At 55.0% G+C, this 20310-nt stretch overlaps 5 protein-coding genes across 5 annotated transcripts, besides 4 other annotated features; 3 read left to right on the top strand and 2 right to left on the bottom strand.

Moving 5' to 3' along the window:
• Positions 1-405: 405 nt before the first annotated feature.
• Positions 406-440: a tandem repeat.
• Positions 441-660: 220 nt separating this feature from the next.
• Positions 661-783: a tandem repeat.
• Positions 784-1237: 454 nt separating this feature from the next.
• EKO05_0010143 (uncharacterized protein) lies at positions 1238-3316 on the top strand (the record flags this gene model as incomplete). The annotated part of the gene is made up of 1 exon (XM_038947018.1): positions 1238-3316. The coding sequence occupies one exon, from the start codon at positions 1238-1240 to the stop codon at positions 3314-3316; it is 2079 nt and encodes a 692-aa protein (XP_038794692.1).
• A 1173-nt stretch (positions 3317-4489) lies between these two features.
• Positions 4490-4529: a tandem repeat.
• A 1753-nt stretch (positions 4530-6282) lies between these two features.
• EKO05_0010144 (uncharacterized protein) lies at positions 6283-6615 on the top strand (the record flags this gene model as incomplete). Its single annotated transcript, XM_038942803.1, has 2 exons — positions 6283-6373; positions 6422-6615. 2 exons carry the CDS (start codon positions 6283-6285, stop codon positions 6613-6615), a joined length of 285 nt encoding a protein of 94 aa, XP_038794693.1.
• A 1461-nt stretch (positions 6616-8076) lies between these two features.
• Positions 8077-11389, top strand: EKO05_0010145 (P-type Na(+) transporter; the record flags this gene model as incomplete). The annotated part of the gene is made up of 2 exons (XM_038942954.1): positions 8077-8279; positions 8335-11389. The coding sequence occupies 2 exons, from the start codon at positions 8077-8079 to the stop codon at positions 11387-11389; spliced, it is 3258 nt and encodes a 1085-aa protein (XP_038794694.1).
• A 721-nt stretch (positions 11390-12110) lies between these two features.
• On the bottom strand, positions 12111-17169 carry EKO05_0010146 (tRNA-intron lyase; the record flags this gene model as incomplete). The annotated part of the gene is made up of 2 exons (XM_038942968.1): positions 12111-16823; positions 17122-17169. The coding sequence occupies 2 exons, from the start codon at positions 17167-17169 to the stop codon at positions 12111-12113; spliced, it is 4761 nt and encodes a 1586-aa protein (XP_038794695.1).
• Positions 16060-16098: a tandem repeat.
• A 361-nt stretch (positions 17170-17530) lies between the features above and the next one.
• EKO05_0010147 (20S-pre-rRNA D-site endonuclease nob1) lies at positions 17531-18994 on the bottom strand (the record flags this gene model as incomplete). Its single annotated transcript, XM_038947019.1, has 1 exon — positions 17531-18994. One exon carries the CDS (start codon positions 18992-18994, stop codon positions 17531-17533), a length of 1464 nt encoding a protein of 487 aa, XP_038794696.1.
• Positions 18995-20310: the final 1316 nt, after the last annotated feature.

Consider the following 20310-nt stretch of genomic DNA (forward strand, 5'->3'; position numbering starts at 1 on the left):
CCAGGTGCGTCGCGGGCACCACGTGTTCTTGCTATCCCTCAAACATGGCTGCGTACGTGTGACGGTCCTAGCAGCTGTCGATTGTGTGCCGGTGAATGAGCGCTGGTCGTGCACCACCAAGAGCTCGGCACCACTTTCGCCCAGGTCAGAGGTCGTCGATCATGGATGCGCCCCACACCAACGAAGCCACAGCCACCCGCATCTGGCATGCCCACCCTTTCTTCTTTCGGACGCGTTTCTGCAAGGACATCAATAATCACACCGTACACACATGTTGACTTTCACGCTCTCACAGGGCAGAAACGCCAAAGACAAGCGTACCTCTCTGACCACCGACCGACTGTTTTTGTACCCAAGGCTCACCATACACTACTCCTCTGAAAACAAGATAGAGCTTGCTACAATCCACCTCCACACGGAACCACCACCACCGCCACAACAATGTCCACTCATCAAATCAATGTCGAGTTGACTACTTCCTTCCAGCATCCACCGCTGAACTAGGCAAATCAGAGATGCGACTTCCTGGACCCCGCAGAGCACCCACAGTCGAACGGCAATGATTGTCTTTTGCTGATCCACACTCTGCTGGAACATGTATGCTTTTCAACACTGCAGCAAGTACAGAACAAGCCTTGAAATAGGGATGAATTATCAAAGGGATCTTGGACAAGGGATCTAGGACTAGGGATCTAGGACTATGGATATAAGACTATGGATCTAAGACTATGGATATAAGACTATGGATCTAAGACTATGGATCTAGGACTATGAATCTAGGACGATTGGCTGGGTTGGGGGTCATGCGCAGGGCCACGCAAGGATTACGCGGACGGTCTGGTCGATCCATCGTACTTGATTCATCTAGACTTTCTTAGTTCAGGACAAAGAAGCATCACTTGATCGCGCCAACTTCCAAGACTTCAATAGGACCTCGTCGTCCATATCGGCGGATGTGATAGCACCCCTATCTGATTGGTCCGGAGACGGCTGTTGCTAGCATCATCCGCCAGCTGCGTCAGAATTTTAACACCATGCCACCTGCACCGAGAGCAACCTTCTCCCCTACATCAAGGCTGCAATCGAGCTATGGAAGCGTGCGAGTTGCCACTTGAGCGTGCAGTGACTGGATCGGCGTACTGCAAACCGTTTCGCTAATAATAGACTTCTGCCTCGTGGTACCACATCGCGACGACCATCGGCAACCTCCCTTGCAACTACTGCGTACCCTGCAGGAATGCAAAAAGCATCTGCGACAGCACTTCTGCTGTCCAGCCTCTCTCTTCGCCATGTTCTTGGCTTCGGTACCATCAACGAACCAGCCATCGTCGGCCAACATTGCGAACATGAGCGCATCACGAGAGCTGCATTCGCCTGTCCGCCCGGTGCCGTGATATCCGATGGACGATGCTTCGAGGAGCTGAGCCTCCACCAGCTTTCTGGAAGATCCGATATCTATGTCGGCCAGGGCTCGAATGGAGCAGTCGGCGCTCCGGACATGCTAGATCCGGTACCGGAGGGACCCGAAGCCCACTGCGATAATGCAGATTTCTTGGACGCTCAACTTTTTAATCTTGGGGACGAGTACCCCGTCACGCGCCAGCAAGCATCGGACCAGCTCCAGATATGCATCAGCCATATGCGAGGAAGAATCGAGGAAGGCATCGACGCTGCCGACAAGATCGTGGATGCGGGAGCGCGGATCATCGCGCCTGAAGTAGACATCAGCACGCTGGACTGCAGGTTTTCCTTCCCAGCGTTGCAGATGCACGTTTTCGCAAGAGCCAAGTGCTCTGCCATAGAAGGCTTCGGACGAGCGTTGCATGGTATCCAGGACTTCTATGCACACAGCAACTGGGCCGACGATGCCGAACCGCCATTTGGACCCAACAATCCGCCGGGGCTGAAACGAGTCGATTCACCCGTGTTTCTTGACCTCCGTGGTGAAAACGACATCTCCGAACAGGTCCCACACAACCTATCCACCGGTTGCTTTGGCGGCCTCTTCACGGACGGGCCCGTGGGGAAGGCAGGCCATCCGCTAGAGCCAGGCTCCATTGATTGCACCGGACGCATCACTCACCACACCCTCAACAAGGACAACGGATTGATCGACCAAATCACCGGAAACGTCAGCACCCCAGGTCCAAACACGCCGCGCAGCGACTTCCCTGGGAACTTCCAACGCGCTGTGTCTGCTGCCATCCAAGACTCCCGCCGACAGTGGCGCCATTTCAGAGAGTCGATCCGGCGAACGTACGGCACGGAGCGGGGCAACATCATCATCTGCGCCCTGGTTCGAGACAAGCCTGCTACCGACTGCTATGGACGCCGCGTCGCGATCCTGCGCGATGTTGTGAAGACTGCGAACAGGATCGCAGAGATGCAGATACCCATCCACACGTGGCTGTTGGAAGAGCTTGCAGACAAACCACACGACGAAGGCCCAGGAGAAGGGCTGACCGAGCAGAACTCGACGAAGAGCAGAGGATCAAGCGACGATCTGTATAGACTGCATCCCGACGATATCGACATGGACTGCGACACCAACACGAGCCCTGATCTTGGAGCAGCCTTGCGTGAACTTGTACATCATTCTTCGCCACTGCCGAACAACAAAACGGCCATAGTAGCCTTGACATGCGCCCGCAATGCCGACCTCGCAGAGCAAATCGCCCATGTATGGCACGCAGGGGACGAGGGCACACGAATGCACTTTGGAATCCTCCCCTCCAAAGGCCAAACCAAGTACGGACCCCAGCCACGGCACCAAAGCGTCCTGAGTGGCAGAGTGCGAGAAGACGACCTCATCACCGCCGTCCTCCGAACGGGCGGCACCTACAGCATCCTCCACAACCGCGAAGCCATACCGCGCTTCATCGACCACGTCATTTCGCGCGGCCTCACGCAGTACGACAACGCGCGCGACACGGCCACGCTCCTCCCCGCCGGCCTCTCCGTCCGCGACTACGTCACCCCCGATTCCGAACCGCGCCGCTACTCCTTCGACGCAAACTACACCGACAACGTCGTCATAGCCGTCGCGCCCACGACTCCCAAGCTCGCACTGCACGTCACCGTGCGCCATGTGCGGAAGAACATGGTGCTGAGCGAGCAGTACGTTGGACTTGGAGGCAACACATCGTTTCGAGCCGAGCTGGACATGGACGATATACCGCGGACGGATGCGTGGTTTGAGCTCGAGGTGGCTCACGTGCAGCGAGAAGGGTTGGTGGGGCGGGGGCTGTTCGAGGTCAGTATCGAGACGGAGCATGTTGGCTCGGGTGCGCAGCAGGATGGGCACGATGAGCTGTGAGGTATCAGACCACATCGATGTTCACAGCTCGGTTCGGTCTCCATGTACAAAGTTTGTTGTCCTGCCCTTCTCCACCTACGCTCCTTACGCCTGGTACCGGGTACCGTGGTATGGACAAGTGGCTCATGGAGGGTGTGGATGCCGAAGTGAAATGTGCTCATCACTACCTCCCATGCGTGGCTTTCTTTGTGTGATTCGTGTGCCTGGCACTGTAACAGTCGCGTGGATGATCGTCCTCTAGGCTTCGCCTGTTCGGCGGGAGGCCATTGAAGATGGTATCCCACAGTACCCACCTCTTCTGGCAGATCGACGTGCAGTTGGTCAGATACACAAAGTCTAGGCTCTCGCGATCCTGCCTCATTCGTTGTTGAGGCAAGCTTCCTTTCGTGGTGGTCGTGTTCAGCACGTGATGCGTCACTATTCATCTCGTACCACGGCTCGCTGCGAGTCACAATCTCTACTACAGGAGGGCTGGTTATCGTGCGTCTTACCCATGGCATGTGAAGCGAGCGTCGCCGCATGCATGTGCATGACTAACGTCGAGCAACCATGCACGGCGGACCGATTCAGACGACGCGATAGCGATGCTTTCGCCATGGCGGTGAGGCAATTACCTTCGTGTCGCAATGAGAGCGAGAACACGATGTTGCGGTGGCAGTGGCAGTCGACGCTTTCCGCCCCTGAGCGCGCACTTGATAGGTCTGCGGCAATCGACGTTTGTTTAGAGTTGTACCGATCGGCAGGCTCCACCGCGGGAATGTTGACTGGCGCAGCGGTGGAAATGCCTCAAGCTTGCGGTTGGGACGGTCAGCTGGCGGTGCAAGCGGTTGAGTTGAGAATAATCAGAAACGAGTGTGCGGGGTGGAAAGGTAGCTGAGCGGACACAAGCTGCTGATCGGAGTGTGCATCCGATTTGGGTGGTGAAGTTCAAGGCAAGGTACACAACACAGGCTGCATGGTGGCGGGGACGGCATTGCGCAGGTCAGCCTAAGCATGCAGGCGGAATAAGCCAGTGTGGATTCAGACCTCCTTCCATGCGCTCTACACGCCATCAGATGCATCGTGCGAACTCGTCGAAAAACGTCAAAGCCGAAGCAATCCAAGTCGCACCGTGTTGCCAAGGCAGCGAGCCACAACCAACAGGAAGGTGGGTGGGGAGTGAGTGCAGCGGTGCCTGGATCCCTGGATCCCTGGATCCCTGGATCCATGGATCAGCGTGACGGCTGTGAGGGAGGAGCAAAGCCGACACACCCGAATTTAGCGGTCGGCGGCCCCGCACCGGCCTCTTTGATCGTCAGTCCTCATGACATGGCGCGTCTTGCATATGGTAGGTATGGGCCTTTGCACCGCTGTGTCTTGGACATCGTGACGTTTTGCACGTGCCACCAGGCTTCTCTGCCGGAATTCCAGACCGCCACCTATTCTAGACTCACGCTACTTTGCGAATGCCATCATCCACGCAAACGCGACGACGCTGAAGGACGTGTGGCATCGAGATCGGGGCGGACGTCAGCATCGAAAAGCGTCTTGGTCAAGGTGGGTCAGCATCGAAAAGCGTCTTGGTCAAGGTGGGTCAGCCTCGAAAAGCGTGCTGGTCAAGGTGGGTCGGCGAAGTGGGCATGTGGAAACAGCGTGTGTGGCAGACGACGCGGCGAAGAGAAACGTGAGCGTCTTGCTGTGAGGGAACAGGCTTGGCTGCGCTTTCTTGCGGCTGAACCGTCAGAAGTTACCGGTAGGTGCAGGCCCAAGGAGTCTAGAAAATGCCCTGCTGCTTCTTGCCGGCCCCACACATGGTCTCATGCAGGAGGCTGCAGACGTACTCAGATACTGGGAGCACTGCACACCTCTCCATTAAACAACATGGTGGTAACCAGCATGCTAGATATCATCGACTCTGCAAGTTGGGCGGTCTTATCGCACGAGAAGATGCAAGATTTCACAACAGGAAGTCAACAAGAAGTCAACAAGAAGTCAACAAGATGTCAACAAGATGTCAACAAGATGTCAACAAGATGTCAACAAGATGTCAACAGAAGTCAACAGCAAGTCAACAGCAAGTCAACAGCAAGTCAACAGCAAGTCAACAGCAAGTCAACAGCAAGTCAACAGAAGTCAACAGCAAGTCAACAGAAAGTAAACAGAAAGTAAACAGAAAGTCAACAGGAACCTGAGCAGTGGCTCGGCTGCGGCGAGCAGGATGTACGCGGTTGTCACTTGACAGGGGTCCAGTCCAATCCTCGTCATACAAAGCACGAATAGCGATATTGGCTTGTGTCATGGCGTCTTTGCTAACACCCATCTTGGCTGACATCTGGAACGCGTCAGGTCCTGGTCGGATCGAGCACGCGAGTTCCTGGACAGTCTGAATCCATGCTGCTTCAACGCCCAGAAGCTGTCAAGTCGTGATGGTACACACAGTGCTTCTTGTGCGCTATATATCATGTACTATCAAACAACGCAAGCTTGGAATCGACAACGTGCTCATTGGCGAGCACCTGCCGTCACAGGCTATTTCATGCAAGGGGCCGAAAGAGTGGTGACCCCTGAAAACCTGTGGCTTTCCCCAGACTTGGTTTGGTCGGCTCGGTTCTGGCGGTGTAGTGGAGCACGCTCACGGTTCAAAAATGGCTCAGCGCTAGCCCAGCCGGGTCATGTACTCATCTAAGATACTACGCAATGACTGGCGAGATCGTGATGCATGCATCACCCGTCGTGTCTGAGGCTGTCGTCAGGGCGCTATTTGTGCTGTTTCTGATCGGATGGTGTACCGGGGATCGTGAGGCCTTTCAAGGGATCTAGCCATGCGTCTGCTATAAAGCGATCGCTGACTGCCCCCTCCAAACAGCAATCAACACCAAGCTTCCATCCTTCAAGCCATTCAAAGCACTCTCCGTGCTCAAATCAAGACGCGATCGACTTGAAAGAACAATCTCCACACAAACCGGGACCTAGTCTTGACATTCATCATGCCTTCTCTTCCATTCAGCGCTTCTTCCTCGCCCGTATCTTCGCCCAGCTCATCGCCGGCGCCGTCGATAGTTCTTCATCCCGCATCGGGTATATTTGATCAACCAAACTAAAGCTTGTCATCTAACCTAGCATCAGGCGCTTCAGCAAGGAAGCCAATTCACACTTCGAAAGAGGACGCTGCGGACGCCTACCGCAACCGCTACGCACAATACCTCGCCTGCACCTTCAACATATCGATGCAAGCTGCGCTGGCCGAAGCCGACAATCTGTTGGCTCCCCAGCGTCGCTCATCGAGTGTCTCCGAGGCCGAGTCTCTACGAGAAATCTGAGCTGGTGACGGTGGATGTTCGACTTGATGACTTCTCTACGACCTTTACGAACTTGCATGGAAGGGTAGCCAGCATTGGGCTGGGGCGAAATGGCGCACTTCGACTGTTTGATACAATCTAAAAGCCTTTCGTTTTCTGTTGTGCACACTCGACATGGAAGCATCATGCTTCTGCTAACGTGACGTGTTTTAGACGGCGTGCTCCATGGACTATGATGGCTAGCTGAACGCTCACAGATGGCCGTGGGGTTGACATCCATCCAGGCCAACCCGGCACTTCTTGTGAGACCTACCAGAATCCTGGCTACGGTCAAAACGGCGTTGAATCGGAGTAGTGATGTTGGCTGCGCGTCTGTGGGAGCGATGCCAGCCTCGATGGTGGGCCAAAAATACCCACCTACCCCACTAGATGTGCCTGTCTGTGCCTGCCGCATGTGGAGTCGCCGACTCTCTGGACTTCTGGCGCTTTTGCCTATCGATAAGGTACGAGGCAGCTTCAACGACATCATGTCAACTCGCGCTTTCGTTCTAGCCATGCTGAATTGCTGAGAAGGCAGTGGATGGTCTGATCCCCACTGTGTTTGCGTCTCCAGTCGTACCGCTTACCCCTACCCCGCAAGCCGAGCATTGGTAAGACCTCAACATTTGACGACCTTCCTGATCCTTTCAACATCAGCGAAGATAACTGGTTACGAGGTGTATTACTCCGCATTCTTATCAGCCGCTTCTTTACGCCTCATTGGTGGCACCTAGATCTGTATCCGGAAATCTGGAGGACGCGTGGCGAGCATCAGCGTATCACATCTGACGTGCTTGTCCACGGAAGAGCCAAGGGCACGAGGGTGCTACAAGAACAGCATTGTGAGTGGCTCGCTCATGCAAGAACTAGGACTGACACGTTCAGAACTGGTACACTGTGTTGTCGGCTTGCGACATCAAGCACTGGACACACAGCTCATAACCCACGAACCGTACCACAAACGTGCATATATACCTGCAATGCCAACAATCGAAGTTACTCGGCGCTGAGGCCGTGCTACATCTCTATCGACGCAGGAATCCGGAAAGCGGCAGAGACGTCTTGGAGCCGTCAGCCAAGATTCTTGACATTTCGTAAAGGAACAAAGAAGCAACGACCAAAACATCGCAACACTGTACAGCGGGACTCTTTGCAACGAGCACAGTGCGTGGCTTCCCACGGCCAGAATCTTGCAGCGCACAATCTGCATGGGCTTCCATCAGACAATGTGCTGGCCTCGCGCTGATTGCAGGTGAGTGAGGCGTGAATGATGAGGACTACCAAGACCTCCCCACGCTTGGAAGGATCCACGTAGCTCGTAGCTCTCCCTAGCGTGTGTGACCCCGCCAATCTTGGTACGACAAACGGGTATAACTGCCACCCCCGCGAGCGCCCTTGTATGCTCTTCACCAAAGCCACACCACTGTGCCATCGAGTTATTGAATGGGTGAAACCGCACTGCCTATCGTCGAGGAGACCGCTCCCCAAGAAACTGAACCCCCTATAGGTGGTTTAAATGGGCTAAAGAATTCACACCATCAAAGGCAACATCAGCCGAATAGCGACGGCGCCTCCCCGCCTCCGCTTCACGCTCCGCACACCCTCTCCTTCGAAGAAGTTGCAGAGGCTCTGCGCGTAGACATCAAGTAAGCCCGGCAACACCCTCTCGCTCTGCTTCCAAGCCTGCTGACTACTGCACAGTCATGGACTCAGCACCACCGAGGCGGAATCCCGCCTTGGGCTCTATGGACCCAACAAGGTTAAGGGAGCTGAGGGGCTATCCATGTGGAAGATTCTCATGAGGCAGATCTCAAACAGTCTTACGTTCGTCCTCATCATCGTAATGGCCATAAGCTTTGGCATCGACGACTATATCGAAGGCGGCGTAATCACTGCAGTCATTCTACTCAACATCATTGTTGGTTTCTGGCAAGACTATCGTGCTGAAAAGACGATTGAGTCTCTTAAGAAGCTTACGGCTCCAGAGGCTACCGTCACTCGAAACGGCATACCTGATCAGAAGGTCAAGGCAATCGACCTTGTACCTGGTGACATTGTGCAACTCAACGTAGGAAGCATTGTACCTGCTGATCTCCGTCTCATCGACGGTGTCAACGCCTTCACCAACGAAGCCTTCCTCACAGGTGAATCTCTCCCTGTTGAGAAGACGCCCAATAAGAAGTTCGACGACGCCGACATGGCCACTGCTGACCGCACCAATCTCGCTTTCTCTGGAAGTGAGATGACGTCGGGTCGATGCCGCGGTATTGTCGTTGCAACCGCCATGGACACTGAAGTAGGCCAGATTGCGACCATGCTTCGTCAGAAAAAAGACGACAAGGCGCAGTCTCAAGGCTTCTTCGCTAAACTGGTTTGGAGATTTGTCAATGGCCTGAAGACCATCCTCGGCCTGGTAGGAACACCGCTCCAGATCACTCTCAGTAAATTCGCTCTTTTGTTGTTCGGTCTTGCCATCCTTCTTGCCATCATTGTCTTCTCCGCAAGCAAATGGGTGGTTGGTGGCGAGGTCCTAATCTACGGCATCTGTGTGGCTGTCGCGGTCATTCCGGAATCCCTCATTGCGGTTCTTACCATCACCATCGCAGTCGGCGGAAAGGCTATGGCCAAGGCCAATGTCATCACTAGGGTCCAGTCTGCCATCGAAGCTGTTGGAGGTGTCACCAACATTTGCTCTGACAAGACTGGTACTCTTACCCAAGGCCGCATGGTCTCAAAGAAGGCCCTCATCCCAGGTGTCGGAACATTCTCTGTGGATGGCATCACAGATCCATACAACCCAGGAAGCGGCCAGGTTTCTCTCGACGGCCAGGTACTCGGCTTAGATGCCTACAGACCTGATGCCGTCCTTGCTCGTTTCCTTCGCACTATCGCACTCTGCAACAACTCCAAGGTACTACCTTCGCAGGATACCGACCTCGAGATTCGAAGTGAGAGAAAGACTGGCCTCGACCGCTACGCCAGCGATAACAAGAGCGAGACTGACTCATCGACCATTGAGTCGATCTCACGACCGCCCACCGCTATTTTCAACAACCCTACGACTGGACCTTGGAAAGCACACGGCGAGCCGACTGAAATCGCTCTACATGTCCTTGCGTCCCGCTTCAACATGGGCAAGGAGAACCTGCTGGATTCGCTTAACGTCTCCCTCGCTACAGAGTTTTCTTTTGATTCGACGGTCAAGAAAATGACAGTCGTCTACAGAGACAACTCAACACACAACCTCGACGTGTACACCAAGGGAGCTACTGAATTTATGCTCCCCGCCCTCAACGTCACCGACCAGGAGCGAGAGGGTATCTTGCAGGCCGCGGAGTCGATGGCCAATGAAGGTCTTCGCGTACTCTGCATCGCCCACAAGACACTGCTTCCTGGTGCCGATATCCACGAACGTGCCGCGGTCGAAAGCGACCTCAACTACATTGGTCTTGTCGCTATCTATGACCCACCTCGCTTGGAGACCAAGGGTGCTGTCCGCGAATGCAAGGTCGCTGGCATCACCGTGCACATGCTTACAGGTGACCATCCGGGCACTGCTCGAGCTATTGCTCGTGATGTCGACATAATCAACGACTCTACCCCTACCTCCGCTGTCATGATCGCTCGCGAGTTCGACGACATGACCGAAGACCAGATTGATGCAATGGAAACACTGCCTCTGGTCATCGCTCGGTGTAGCCCCAAGACAAAGGTCAAGATGGTCCAGGCTCTTCACCGTAGGCAGCGCTTCTGCGTCATGACTGGCGATGGTGTCAATGACTCACCCGCCCTCAAGCAAGCCAACGTTGGTATGGCCATGGGTAGTGGCAGTGATGTCGCTAAGGATGCCGCTGAGATGGTATTGACTGACGATAACTTCGCTTCGATCGTAAAAGCTGTTGAGGAAGGTCGCCGTCTCTTTGACAACATCCAGAAGTTCTTGATGCATCTTCTCATCTCGAACATTGCGCAGGTCATCCTCCTGTTGATTGGTCTCGCCTTCAAGGACAACGACAACCACTCTGTCTTTCCTTTGTCCCCCATTGAGATCCTTTGGGTCAACCTCATCACATCCTCTTTCCTCGCCATCGGTCTTGGCCTGGAGGAGAAGCAAGAAGATAGCATGTACCGCCCACCCCATGACGTCAAAGCTGGTGTCTTCTCCAAGGAACTCATCACCGACAAGTTCATCTACGGTTTCTTCATGGGCGCTCTGTGTCTCTTCTCCTTTGCCGTTGTCGCCTATGCCGGTCCTGGTGGTGGCAACCTCGGCTCTGGCTGCAACGAAGGCTTCAACGACACTTGTGAGGTTGTGTTCCGCGCGCGAGCTACAACATACACCACCATCACGCTCCTCCTTCTCGTCACCGCGTGGGAAGTCAAACATTTCGCCCGCTCTCTGTTCAACATGTACCCCAACGCCGACCAGAACGTGCCGCGCGGCCTTTCCGTCTTCCCTACCCTCTGGCGCAACCGCTTCCTCTTCTTTGCTGTCCTTGCTGGTCTGGTCATGATGTTCCCGATTGTGTACATCCCCATCATCAACGAGAAGGTGTTCAAGCACGGCTCCATTACATGGGAGTGGGGCGTCAGCTTTGGCTGCGTCGTTCTCTACATCTCGGCCATTGAGACGTGGAAGATGATCAAGCGCCGCCTCGGCATCTGGTCCGGTGCGCACAAGGTCATCAGCCGAGAGGATGCTGAAGCCCGGGCGGGCTTGGACGTCATTGCCGTGCCCCGCATGAGCGAAAAATAAGCTCACGGCGGTGGAAGAGGTCGGCTTGAGATTGTGTACTGCGTCTCGTTGTCACGGTTTCCTTGTATCGACACTGGTCTGTCATTTACGACGCTGCGCGTTTTGTTCTGCTTGATGGCTTGCCGTCGCTTCACGCTCTTTTGATCGTATAGTTAGCATTCATAATCCATCTCGAGTCACTCCTTGAACTCGGCCCTCTTGTTTTCTGTCAGTACATGTCGTGATGTGAGCTCTCGTCGTCTCAGCATCGATCAGAAGAGCGATGTAGTCATGCGTCGTACCCAGGCTGAATGGGACATGTCGCTAAGCTACACGCGAATGCGCAGCTACCGTCCTCACAACCTATCCCGGAAGAGAAAAGAAGCCATGTGTACTACCGTAGAGTAGAACGTGGCTAGGTAGGGTTCTTCATTTGCACGACTCTGCATCGTGCGGTTTGCGCATCGTGCAGGTAGTGTGCTATCTATAGTACATATCTATCAACATCCAATCCATCGATTCTCCAAGGCAGCACCTGGTGACGTTTCCACGCTGCGCCTGTACGCCGCGCTGTGTCCGTGCTGGAATGTAACATAACGAGTCTGACATATGGAAAACGTGTAACTTTTTATTTTCTGGAAGGACACGTGTGAGCTGTGATCGACGCGGGGTTTCCTACTGCAAGCACGCATGTATGCGGATGCGCGGTGCGGTGCGGTGCATTGCATGCCACGACCTCGGTTTACTCGTCGACGAGGGCACCGAGGATCAAGCTCTGGATGACGAACTCGGCGCTCGCAATTCTGGTTTTCCGGCCGGCGAGCTCTCCCTTTGCCAGGAGCTCGTCTGCCTCGCCATCCTCTCTCTTTCTCTTCTTGGTCTTTTTGAAACTGCTCTTTGCGCTCTTGGCCGGCGCGCCGGCGCCAAATAACTCGGCTGCAGCGTCGGCGAGACTGCTTTGGTCGCTGTCGACGTATACCCAGTCCCATTGGCCCTGGGCGAGTAGCTGTGTGGCGGCAGCGAGATCTGCACAGCGCCCGATATTCGCAGACCCCAGCGCGTGAGTAAGGAAGATGAAAGGCTGGCGCTTCTCGATCTCTTTTTTGCTTTTGCCGGTGACGAGCAGTACGGATTGTCCCTTGAACAGCAGGTCGCGGGCTTCAAAGGTCTTCTCGAAAGACACATCATCACTGGAAGGGTCGTAGATGCGCATGGCTCGCGATCGTACGATGCCGTTGGGGTCGAGGTACTTCGATACTCCGGCCGGCAGCAGGTACCGCGCGAAAGAGAGTGCGCGAGTAGCTGAGAGCGAGTCGTTCACCCAGCGCAGGTGTAGACAAGGGACGTTTAGAGCAAGTGCCTGAAGATATTTGGTGCTGCGGGAGTGCGAATCGGTGATCAGTGCCACGAAACCAAGCTTTCTGTACTCTTCTTTCAGAGCCAGTACACCTGCCTCATCGATGGTGGAGACTGATGTCCGACGGCTTTGAGAAGCTGTTAGCTCGATGGACTGGGTGTCGAACAGCTCGTGAAAGCCTTGCTCCAAAACACGTCCGCCATTAGTCTTGATGGCCCGCGCAACGGTATCTTTGTCCATACCGTCACCGGTAGATGTCAAGACGAAAGCCATGTTCGAGAAGGTACCACTGCCTGATCGACTCGAAGCAACTGAACCAGCACGATTTGTTGCATCCTTCAGCAACGAGGGTGCTGCAAGGCCTCGGCGGGTGAAAGATGGCGTAGTCAGTGCTTCGGTTGTGGTTGGTGTGTCCAGTCGAGGAGCGGATTTGCTTGGAGAGGGTGGCGCCGACAGTTGGAAGGATCGATCGCGTAAGCGACCCCAAAGCTGTGTGGTCAGATAGATGCTGGCGATATGCACCGAGACCTGCTTTGTTGCATGAGGCGCTTTCGCTGCGGGCAGACTGTCCCTCTGTTTCTCCTCGAGTGTGGCAGTGACATGTCCGTAGCGGTCGGTCAACGGAAACTCGTGCTTTTCCAGATCACCGCATTTATCGCCCAGACGAACGACCACGTAGGTGTGTTTCTTCATTCCGGGCTCGTCGACTTTGACCTGGTCACCTGGTCGGAGGTCGAGCGGCCGTACCTGGAAAGCATCCAGAGACGTCGTGTTGCCATCATCGAAACGGATTTGAAGCTGTTTGGAGTCTGAGCGACCAAGGCAAGTGGCAGGGTAGAAATGACTGCCTGGCCACGATGCAAAAACACGATTCGGTACGACAACCTCTTCCGAATGAGTCTCTAACTTCCTAGGCGTCAGTCGGACAGGAAGTCGTGTTGCAGAAGGTGGCGGCGAGCTAGCAAGCTCATCAGCACTTTCTTCAGCATCGCGCATCTCGACATCAATCGAGTTTCTGGTTGGTTCGGCAATCTTGCGACTGGGGGTCGTGGCCGTGGTTTGCCGTATGGTACTTGGTGCCTTCGGCTTTGAGGGTGAGTTAATGGGCGACGACATTGTGGCAATGGCAGCTCTAGCTGACTTCAAAGAACCTTTCTTGCTGGTTTGAGGTCTCGCCAGTCGAGACGGAGCTCTCGACTTCAATGCTGCTGGCCGACCGTACGCCAGCATCTGCACCTCTTCTCTAGCTTGTGCTACAGCAAGCGCGTCTTGTTCCTCACAGCCTTGTGCAGACGCAGTCGAAGGTGTGTCCTCACGCGTTTGCTGTATCTGCTTAGGAAGCAATGGCGGAGCCTGCTCTTCCGCAACCACGACTGTCTTGTCAAGGCTGCGAAAGACACTGCTCTTCGCTGCATGTGTAGTCTTCCGTCTCTTCAAGGCGGGAGTGGCTGGTACGGAGCTGATCATGTGTGTATCGCCGTCGGCGTCATCATAGCCACTAAGACAAGGAATTTCAATATCCTCCTCGGCTGCTGAAAGCTGTGTCGCTGGAAGATTCGCGATGTCGTGTAAGGAACGTATGCGGCTTACACTGTGAACTGGATCGCTACCTTCGTCTCTCGAGCTAGCTAGAGCGAGCATGTGTGATTGTGGTGTTGTTCGCTGCTCTTGCGCAGTCTCAAATGGCTCCGTATCTTTTTGCACCGCTTTTCCACTTTGGGCGGTCTGAGCAGGCGAATCCTCTTCTTGTACTGCAAGAGCCTCCTCCTCAAAGTAAGAAGGTTGTGTCTCGTCCAAAGTGTCTGTTTCAGGAATCGTGTTCTGACGCTGCAAGCTAGGTGTAGGCTTTGCAGCGCCCTTTCGTCCTTCAGCTTTGACGTCCTCAGTAGGTTTTGTCACGTCGTATTTGTCTGTCTCGTCCGGATGGCTTCCCTGCAGGGTCTCTGGTCTCTCTTGGTCAGTCCCGGCATCCACTTTCATGGGGTGAACCAAGTCCGATTCAATTTCCTCGTCCCGGTTACCCTTGACCCTGCCGGCCTCGACTGCTGGCCCCACTTTATCGTTTAGCTCTGGCTCTGCGACGGGAAGTTCGTCTTCGTCTTCCATAAGCACATCTTCCCCGCCTGCAGCCGCTTCGCCGACTCCATTGTCTTCGCCTCCATCCGGATGTTCATCATATGTATGCTCATCGTATGTAAGTTCGTCCGTCAAGATCGGAGGACTACTAGGCACTCGCTCCTCCTCTTCGGGTGTCTTTTCGTCTTCTACGTCTTCCTCACCTTCCGGACTCATTTGTGGAGGCATCTGTATCATGGACGAAGATATCATCTGACTTGTATATCCTGTCTTGGACGCTAGGGTAGTTTGATTGATGCTATATTGATTTATCGAGGGAGACGAAGGAAAGCGGGTGAGATCGGGCGGCCGAGAGAGTCTCTCAGGACGCACATTTACATCGGGCTGGGAGTCCATTATAGCGACAGATCCTCTGCTGCTATGGGGTACAGCTCGGAGGATGGATCGTGACGCCGGCGCTTGTATGGGAGACTCGCGTTGGCGCTGAGACGAAGGACTACCACGGCAGGAACCGATGCCAGATGCGTGCTCTGGCTGCGTACGTTGGGGGTGTGAAGATGTTTTCGGCACCTGCACGCCGTTTTCCAGACCATGGTATCTCATCGGGGCCTGTGCAGCGACAGCGACATCTTGAGAGAATTCGTCAGGCGAATGCTCGGCCTCGTCTCCTTCAGGTGCTAGATGCTGTGTAGGGTCGTTCATTGCCAGGTCCTCATCTTCCTGCACCCCATCGTGCCACATGTGGCGCAAGACATTGTGCTGAGCTGTCGGTGGACACTGGGCGTGTTCCTTACGCTTGCGAGCGACGCGTGACTTGTCGCTCGCTGGTGCTGAGATATTCGACAAGGATAGGCCAGCCTCGCGGTGAGATTGCTCCTTCTGTCTTTGACGCTGCATGCGCTTCTGGGCCGCTGTAAGCTCCTCCCAGCTGTCTTCCCGGACGAGCATTACGCGCTGCGGCCCCTTTCTGTGCTTGCGCCTCTCTTGCGACTCCTTGACTGTCACGTATTCGGACCGTGGTTCGCTCGACGACCGTACGATAGGGTCGGACCGCTCGTTTCGCATGACTGTGATAGGGCTGGAGAGAGCGGGGATAGGACTCGAGTGGCGCACATTTTTGAAGTTGGGAGAGGGTCGTTGAAAGATTGGGTCTTCGGTCCCAGCGACAACAGGCGAAGTGCGTGCCTGGGTCAGGTCGAAGGCCTGGGTTAACGACAGCGGCTGCCCGATGCCTGATCTTCCGAATGCACCCCCAAACGCCGACGCTGACGCGGATGCTGATGCAGGTGCAGATGCAAGGGTGTCTGGGGTGGTCTCGACCGCAGCAGTCGAGCTCAACATGTGCCCTGAGCTGTCGCGTTTCCTGCCGGCGACTGCTGGAGTCTCGAACTTGAGCGGACTGGTGAAGGCTTGCTCAGTCCGCACGTATGGGCTGCGGTCGTCCTCCAGGGCGGTGGGGCTCGTGATGATGACGTCCTGCTGGACCTGGCTGGACTCGACAACCTGGAGGCCGTCGGTGAGGGGCTCCGCGTCGTCTTGGTCGTCGTGCTCGGCAAAGAGTGATTTGGGGCCTGACCTGGGGCTTGGCATGCGCGTGGTGGTTTCTGCCGTGCCAAAGATGCCGCTCGTCCATTCCCTGTGCATCTGGCTGTCTGGCTGTGTGTCGCCTGGGGCGTCCATGCCAGCAAAGCTGTGGTACATGCTGGGTGCAATGGCCGCGTCCGTCATTGGCGCCGTGCTCGCGCTCGTGCTTATGGGTGCGCTGTTGTGTTTCGCGGTGCCAGGCTCGACATGGTTCGCGGTCGGGGCGCGTCGTGTGAACGGACCTTGTTCGTGTTCACGTACAGCAGCTGCAACGCCGGGGAACAGCTGTGGCGCGCCGAGCAGTGGGTGTGGCGGCACGGAAAAGGTCGATGCGGGCGCGGAGACGAGTGAATTGTGGCTCTCGGTGGAGGTGGTAAAGTGAAGGCCCAGCTCACTGCCTGCGCGCTGCCTGAGCGCCTGTGATAGTTGGGACGGGTCCTGCGGCGTCCAGGGTCAGCGGCGTCCAAGGTCAGCGACGTCCAAGATCAGCGACGTCCAAGATCAGCGACGTCCAAGATCAGCGACGTCCAAGGTCAGCGACGTCCAAGATCAGCGACGTCCAAGGTCAGCGACGTCCAAGATCAGCGACGTCCAAGATCAGCGACGTCCACGGTCAGCGACATCCAAGGTCAGCGACGCGAAGAGGGCCGATTCATGCGCCATCGGCAAAGAGTCTCCGCGTCCAAACAGGGGTTCGTTCTCCCAGTGCATCGAGCGAGAAGTAAAAGTCACATACATTGTAGAATCCTTCCTCGAGCTGCGTGAACGCCTGAGAGTCGGTCATCGCTGGACACGCCCGGACACAAGTCCTGGCATGCGCTGTGGTGGCAGCAACAACAACAACAACAGAGCTGCGGCAAAAAGTCGCGTCTTCACGTGATCCTGCCTTTGTCTCACACTCGATGACATGGCCAGGGCCGAGACAGCACGGGTCAGTGGTTCGCACGAGACGGTATCCACTTGTGCTGCAGATCAATACCACGACGTAACTTGCACAGCCCAATCTCCGAGGTCGATGCACAGAGGAGCCTGGCATTGACGACGAGAAAGACAATCAGTGAACAACGTGACAGTGCTTTTGTATCCTAGTCTATTCCTGTTGCAACGCCATTACATGCATGGTATCTCAAGTGCTCGTCAATTCATTAATGCCTCTTCTTAGAGTTGGTGTTCTTCCCAGCGCCAACCTTTGGCCTGCCTCCTGTCCTTCCGCGGTCCCCCGTGAGAATGCCCGGCAGGTAATCCTGGTCCATGAGATCCTTGGCCCTCTCCCTTTTATCCTGGACCAGTTGCTTCGTGTACTCTTTCTGATCCTCCGCGAGAATCAGATCTCTTCCCCATCCTCCCTTTCCACCACCGAGACCGCTCCACTTGGTATTCGCGGTGCCTGCAATCGGCTTGGGGATGCTGTACTTGTCACCGCGCTTGTTGTACGTGTAGTTCTTCGCAAGGTGGATGTGGAACTCGCCCTTTGCATTTGTGCTGCACGACACTCGTGCGAGGGTAGCGCCACCGCAGCGCGGGCAGAACTGCTTGCTCATGTCCTTGACAATCTGGAAGCAGGCGTGGCAGCGTAGCACCTTGGAAGACAGCTTCTTGATGCGTTGCATGTTGGTCGTGATGAGCTTCAGGTTCATCTGGAGGAGCACGTTTTGCATCGCAAAATCAATCGTCATGCTTGCTACGTCCATCTGAGTAGGGCCTTGAACGCGTACATCAGCCTGTAGGCCAGAGTCTTTGACTTGGTGTTCAGGAAGGTTGACGTCTGTGATCCATTCACCATCATCGTCCTCCTCGTCATCAGATGCAGGAGGCGTAGGTTGCTGCTGCGGCTCTTGAGCTGACGAGATGGCGAGCGATGAGAGGTCTACCTCGAGCGACTCTGTAGCCGGTGCGGAAGCGGGTGCTTGCTGCGTAGACTCCAAGCTACTTTCAACCTCAGCTGGCTGCTCTTGTGTAGCATCCTGTACTGCAGCCTCCTCGGAGAGTAGAGGAGGCTCGGCCTCAGTTGCTGGCTGCTCGGAAACCGCCTGGCTCTGTGCTTGCTCTGGCTTGTTGTTCTTCTTATTCGGACCCTTTGACTTCTTTCCCGACTTCTTAGATCCCTTGGTGACGGTCGACCACTCATCCTCCTCGTCCGCTTGACCGTTCTCCAACGCTGCTTGCTCTTGAGCTGCCTTCGCTGCTTCCTTCGCCTCTCTCTGTTTCTGCGCTTCGGCTTCCTCCTCTGGTCTCAGCTTGATCGGCCCCTTGGGCACTGACCTCAAGCCCCAATCTCCGCTGTTTCTCTCGCAGTGAATCTCGTACGCCAGCGCCAAGATACCCAAATCCTGCCTACTCAGCACAGCATGGTCGCCAGTCTTTTTACTGAAAGCAATGACTGCGTCGTAGCTTGCGGGGCTGGGGTTGCGCACTTTCAGAAATGGCATCAAGGTAGTCTGCACTCGCATTCTGGTCGCTTCATCTCGAATTTCTGAGATGATAGCTGGCGTAGTGTAGAGTTCCTCGGCAGAGTTGATGATGGTTGAGATGGAGACAACGTTCTTGATCAGTGGGCCAGTGTCCAGAATAAGCGAGTGGATGGGCTTTTGGGTTGGTTCGACAGCCATTTTGGTGACAGAAATGACGACAATGTAGTATGGAAATACCTTGGACGGTGTTCACGCTCTGTTCTAGCTCTTTTCCACGCGCTTCTGACTGCGATGCTGTGGAGGTTCGAAAATGTTAGTTTTGGCGTCACGAAATTTCACAACGGTGGCGCGGGGTGGGAACAAATTTGGTAGGACGCTAGACAACTCTCTTGGCGTTCTGGTGAGAGCAGCGACTCGTAGGTGGTCCCTCCGCGATGCTAGCTCCCGCAGCTCACGTTCAACATCGAAGGACCCTGCAAGTCCATCCTCTGATGCCCAGTCACTGAAGGCCGTGATGTCACGACATTCACGCCCTGTTGAGGTGCATGACTCGCCACTGAGCGCACAGGAGACTCCTATTGATCCTGAGAGGCAATCACTAACGCTGCACAGGATTCCGGCTACCTCAGGCGACTACCTTGTTTATGCTTCTATGATCTATCGTCTCTAACTGATCGCATAAAGTCGACTGTACAAGGTCCCTCAATGCGCCAAAAACGAGCGTTAAACGCGCTTGGCGGATATGGTGAAGTCAACTGAAATGAACACAACCGGTGCGCCGGCAGTTGGCCGCAAAATAAAAAAATTCGTTGGAGTAATCCGGGGAGATTTCACCTCAGTCGCAGCCTACAAACCTACTTTTCCGCGCTGGTAGGATTTGATCGATGCTCAGCACTAATAGCATCGTTGCCATTCGCTGCGATCCTCGGTCACCACGGGTTTCGAAAGTCTATTCACGGATCCAAGCTGTCGGGTCAAAGGCAAGCCGCTTCGTCGCGAACTAGTCATGTCCCCAGCTCCTTTTACCAACAATTGAGTCGGTCCAGGAAGCGATGACGATGATACCACGCACTTGTGGTGTTTTCAATGGCCTAAGCGCGTGAGCCATACCCTCGGTGCTTTGCTTTGCTTCGCATGCAATTGCCATTTGATGTGAAACATAAGCTTTCGGTTCGACATTCTCAACTGTGGCTGCCACAACTGGTTCTCACCATGGCCAGTCAATTAGTCGGGCATTTGATGCTGCTGTAGGTTAGTGAAAGATCAAAGAAGCTATCTCTGGTGAAGCTCTTCCGCGACCTTTTTATTGTGTGTACAGAGAAACTCTTTGGCTCGGCTCGGTTCAGTTCTGGGACAGGCGACGCAGAAGGAGGGGTGGAGGGACGGCGTTTTCTCGCATCTCGAGCCGCTGGATCAGGACCATCTTTCGAGCCAGGCCCACCGACTGAAGTCGGGTAGGCATCTGGCTAGTCCGTATATGTGCACAGCGATGAAGCTTCACTGGCAGGGCGGAG

The sequence above is a fragment of the Ascochyta rabiei genome, chromosome 18, assembly GCF_004011695.2.
Source record: "Ascochyta rabiei chromosome 18, complete sequence".
NCBI lineage: Eukaryota > Fungi > Ascomycota > Dothideomycetes > Pleosporales > Didymellaceae > Ascochyta > Ascochyta rabiei.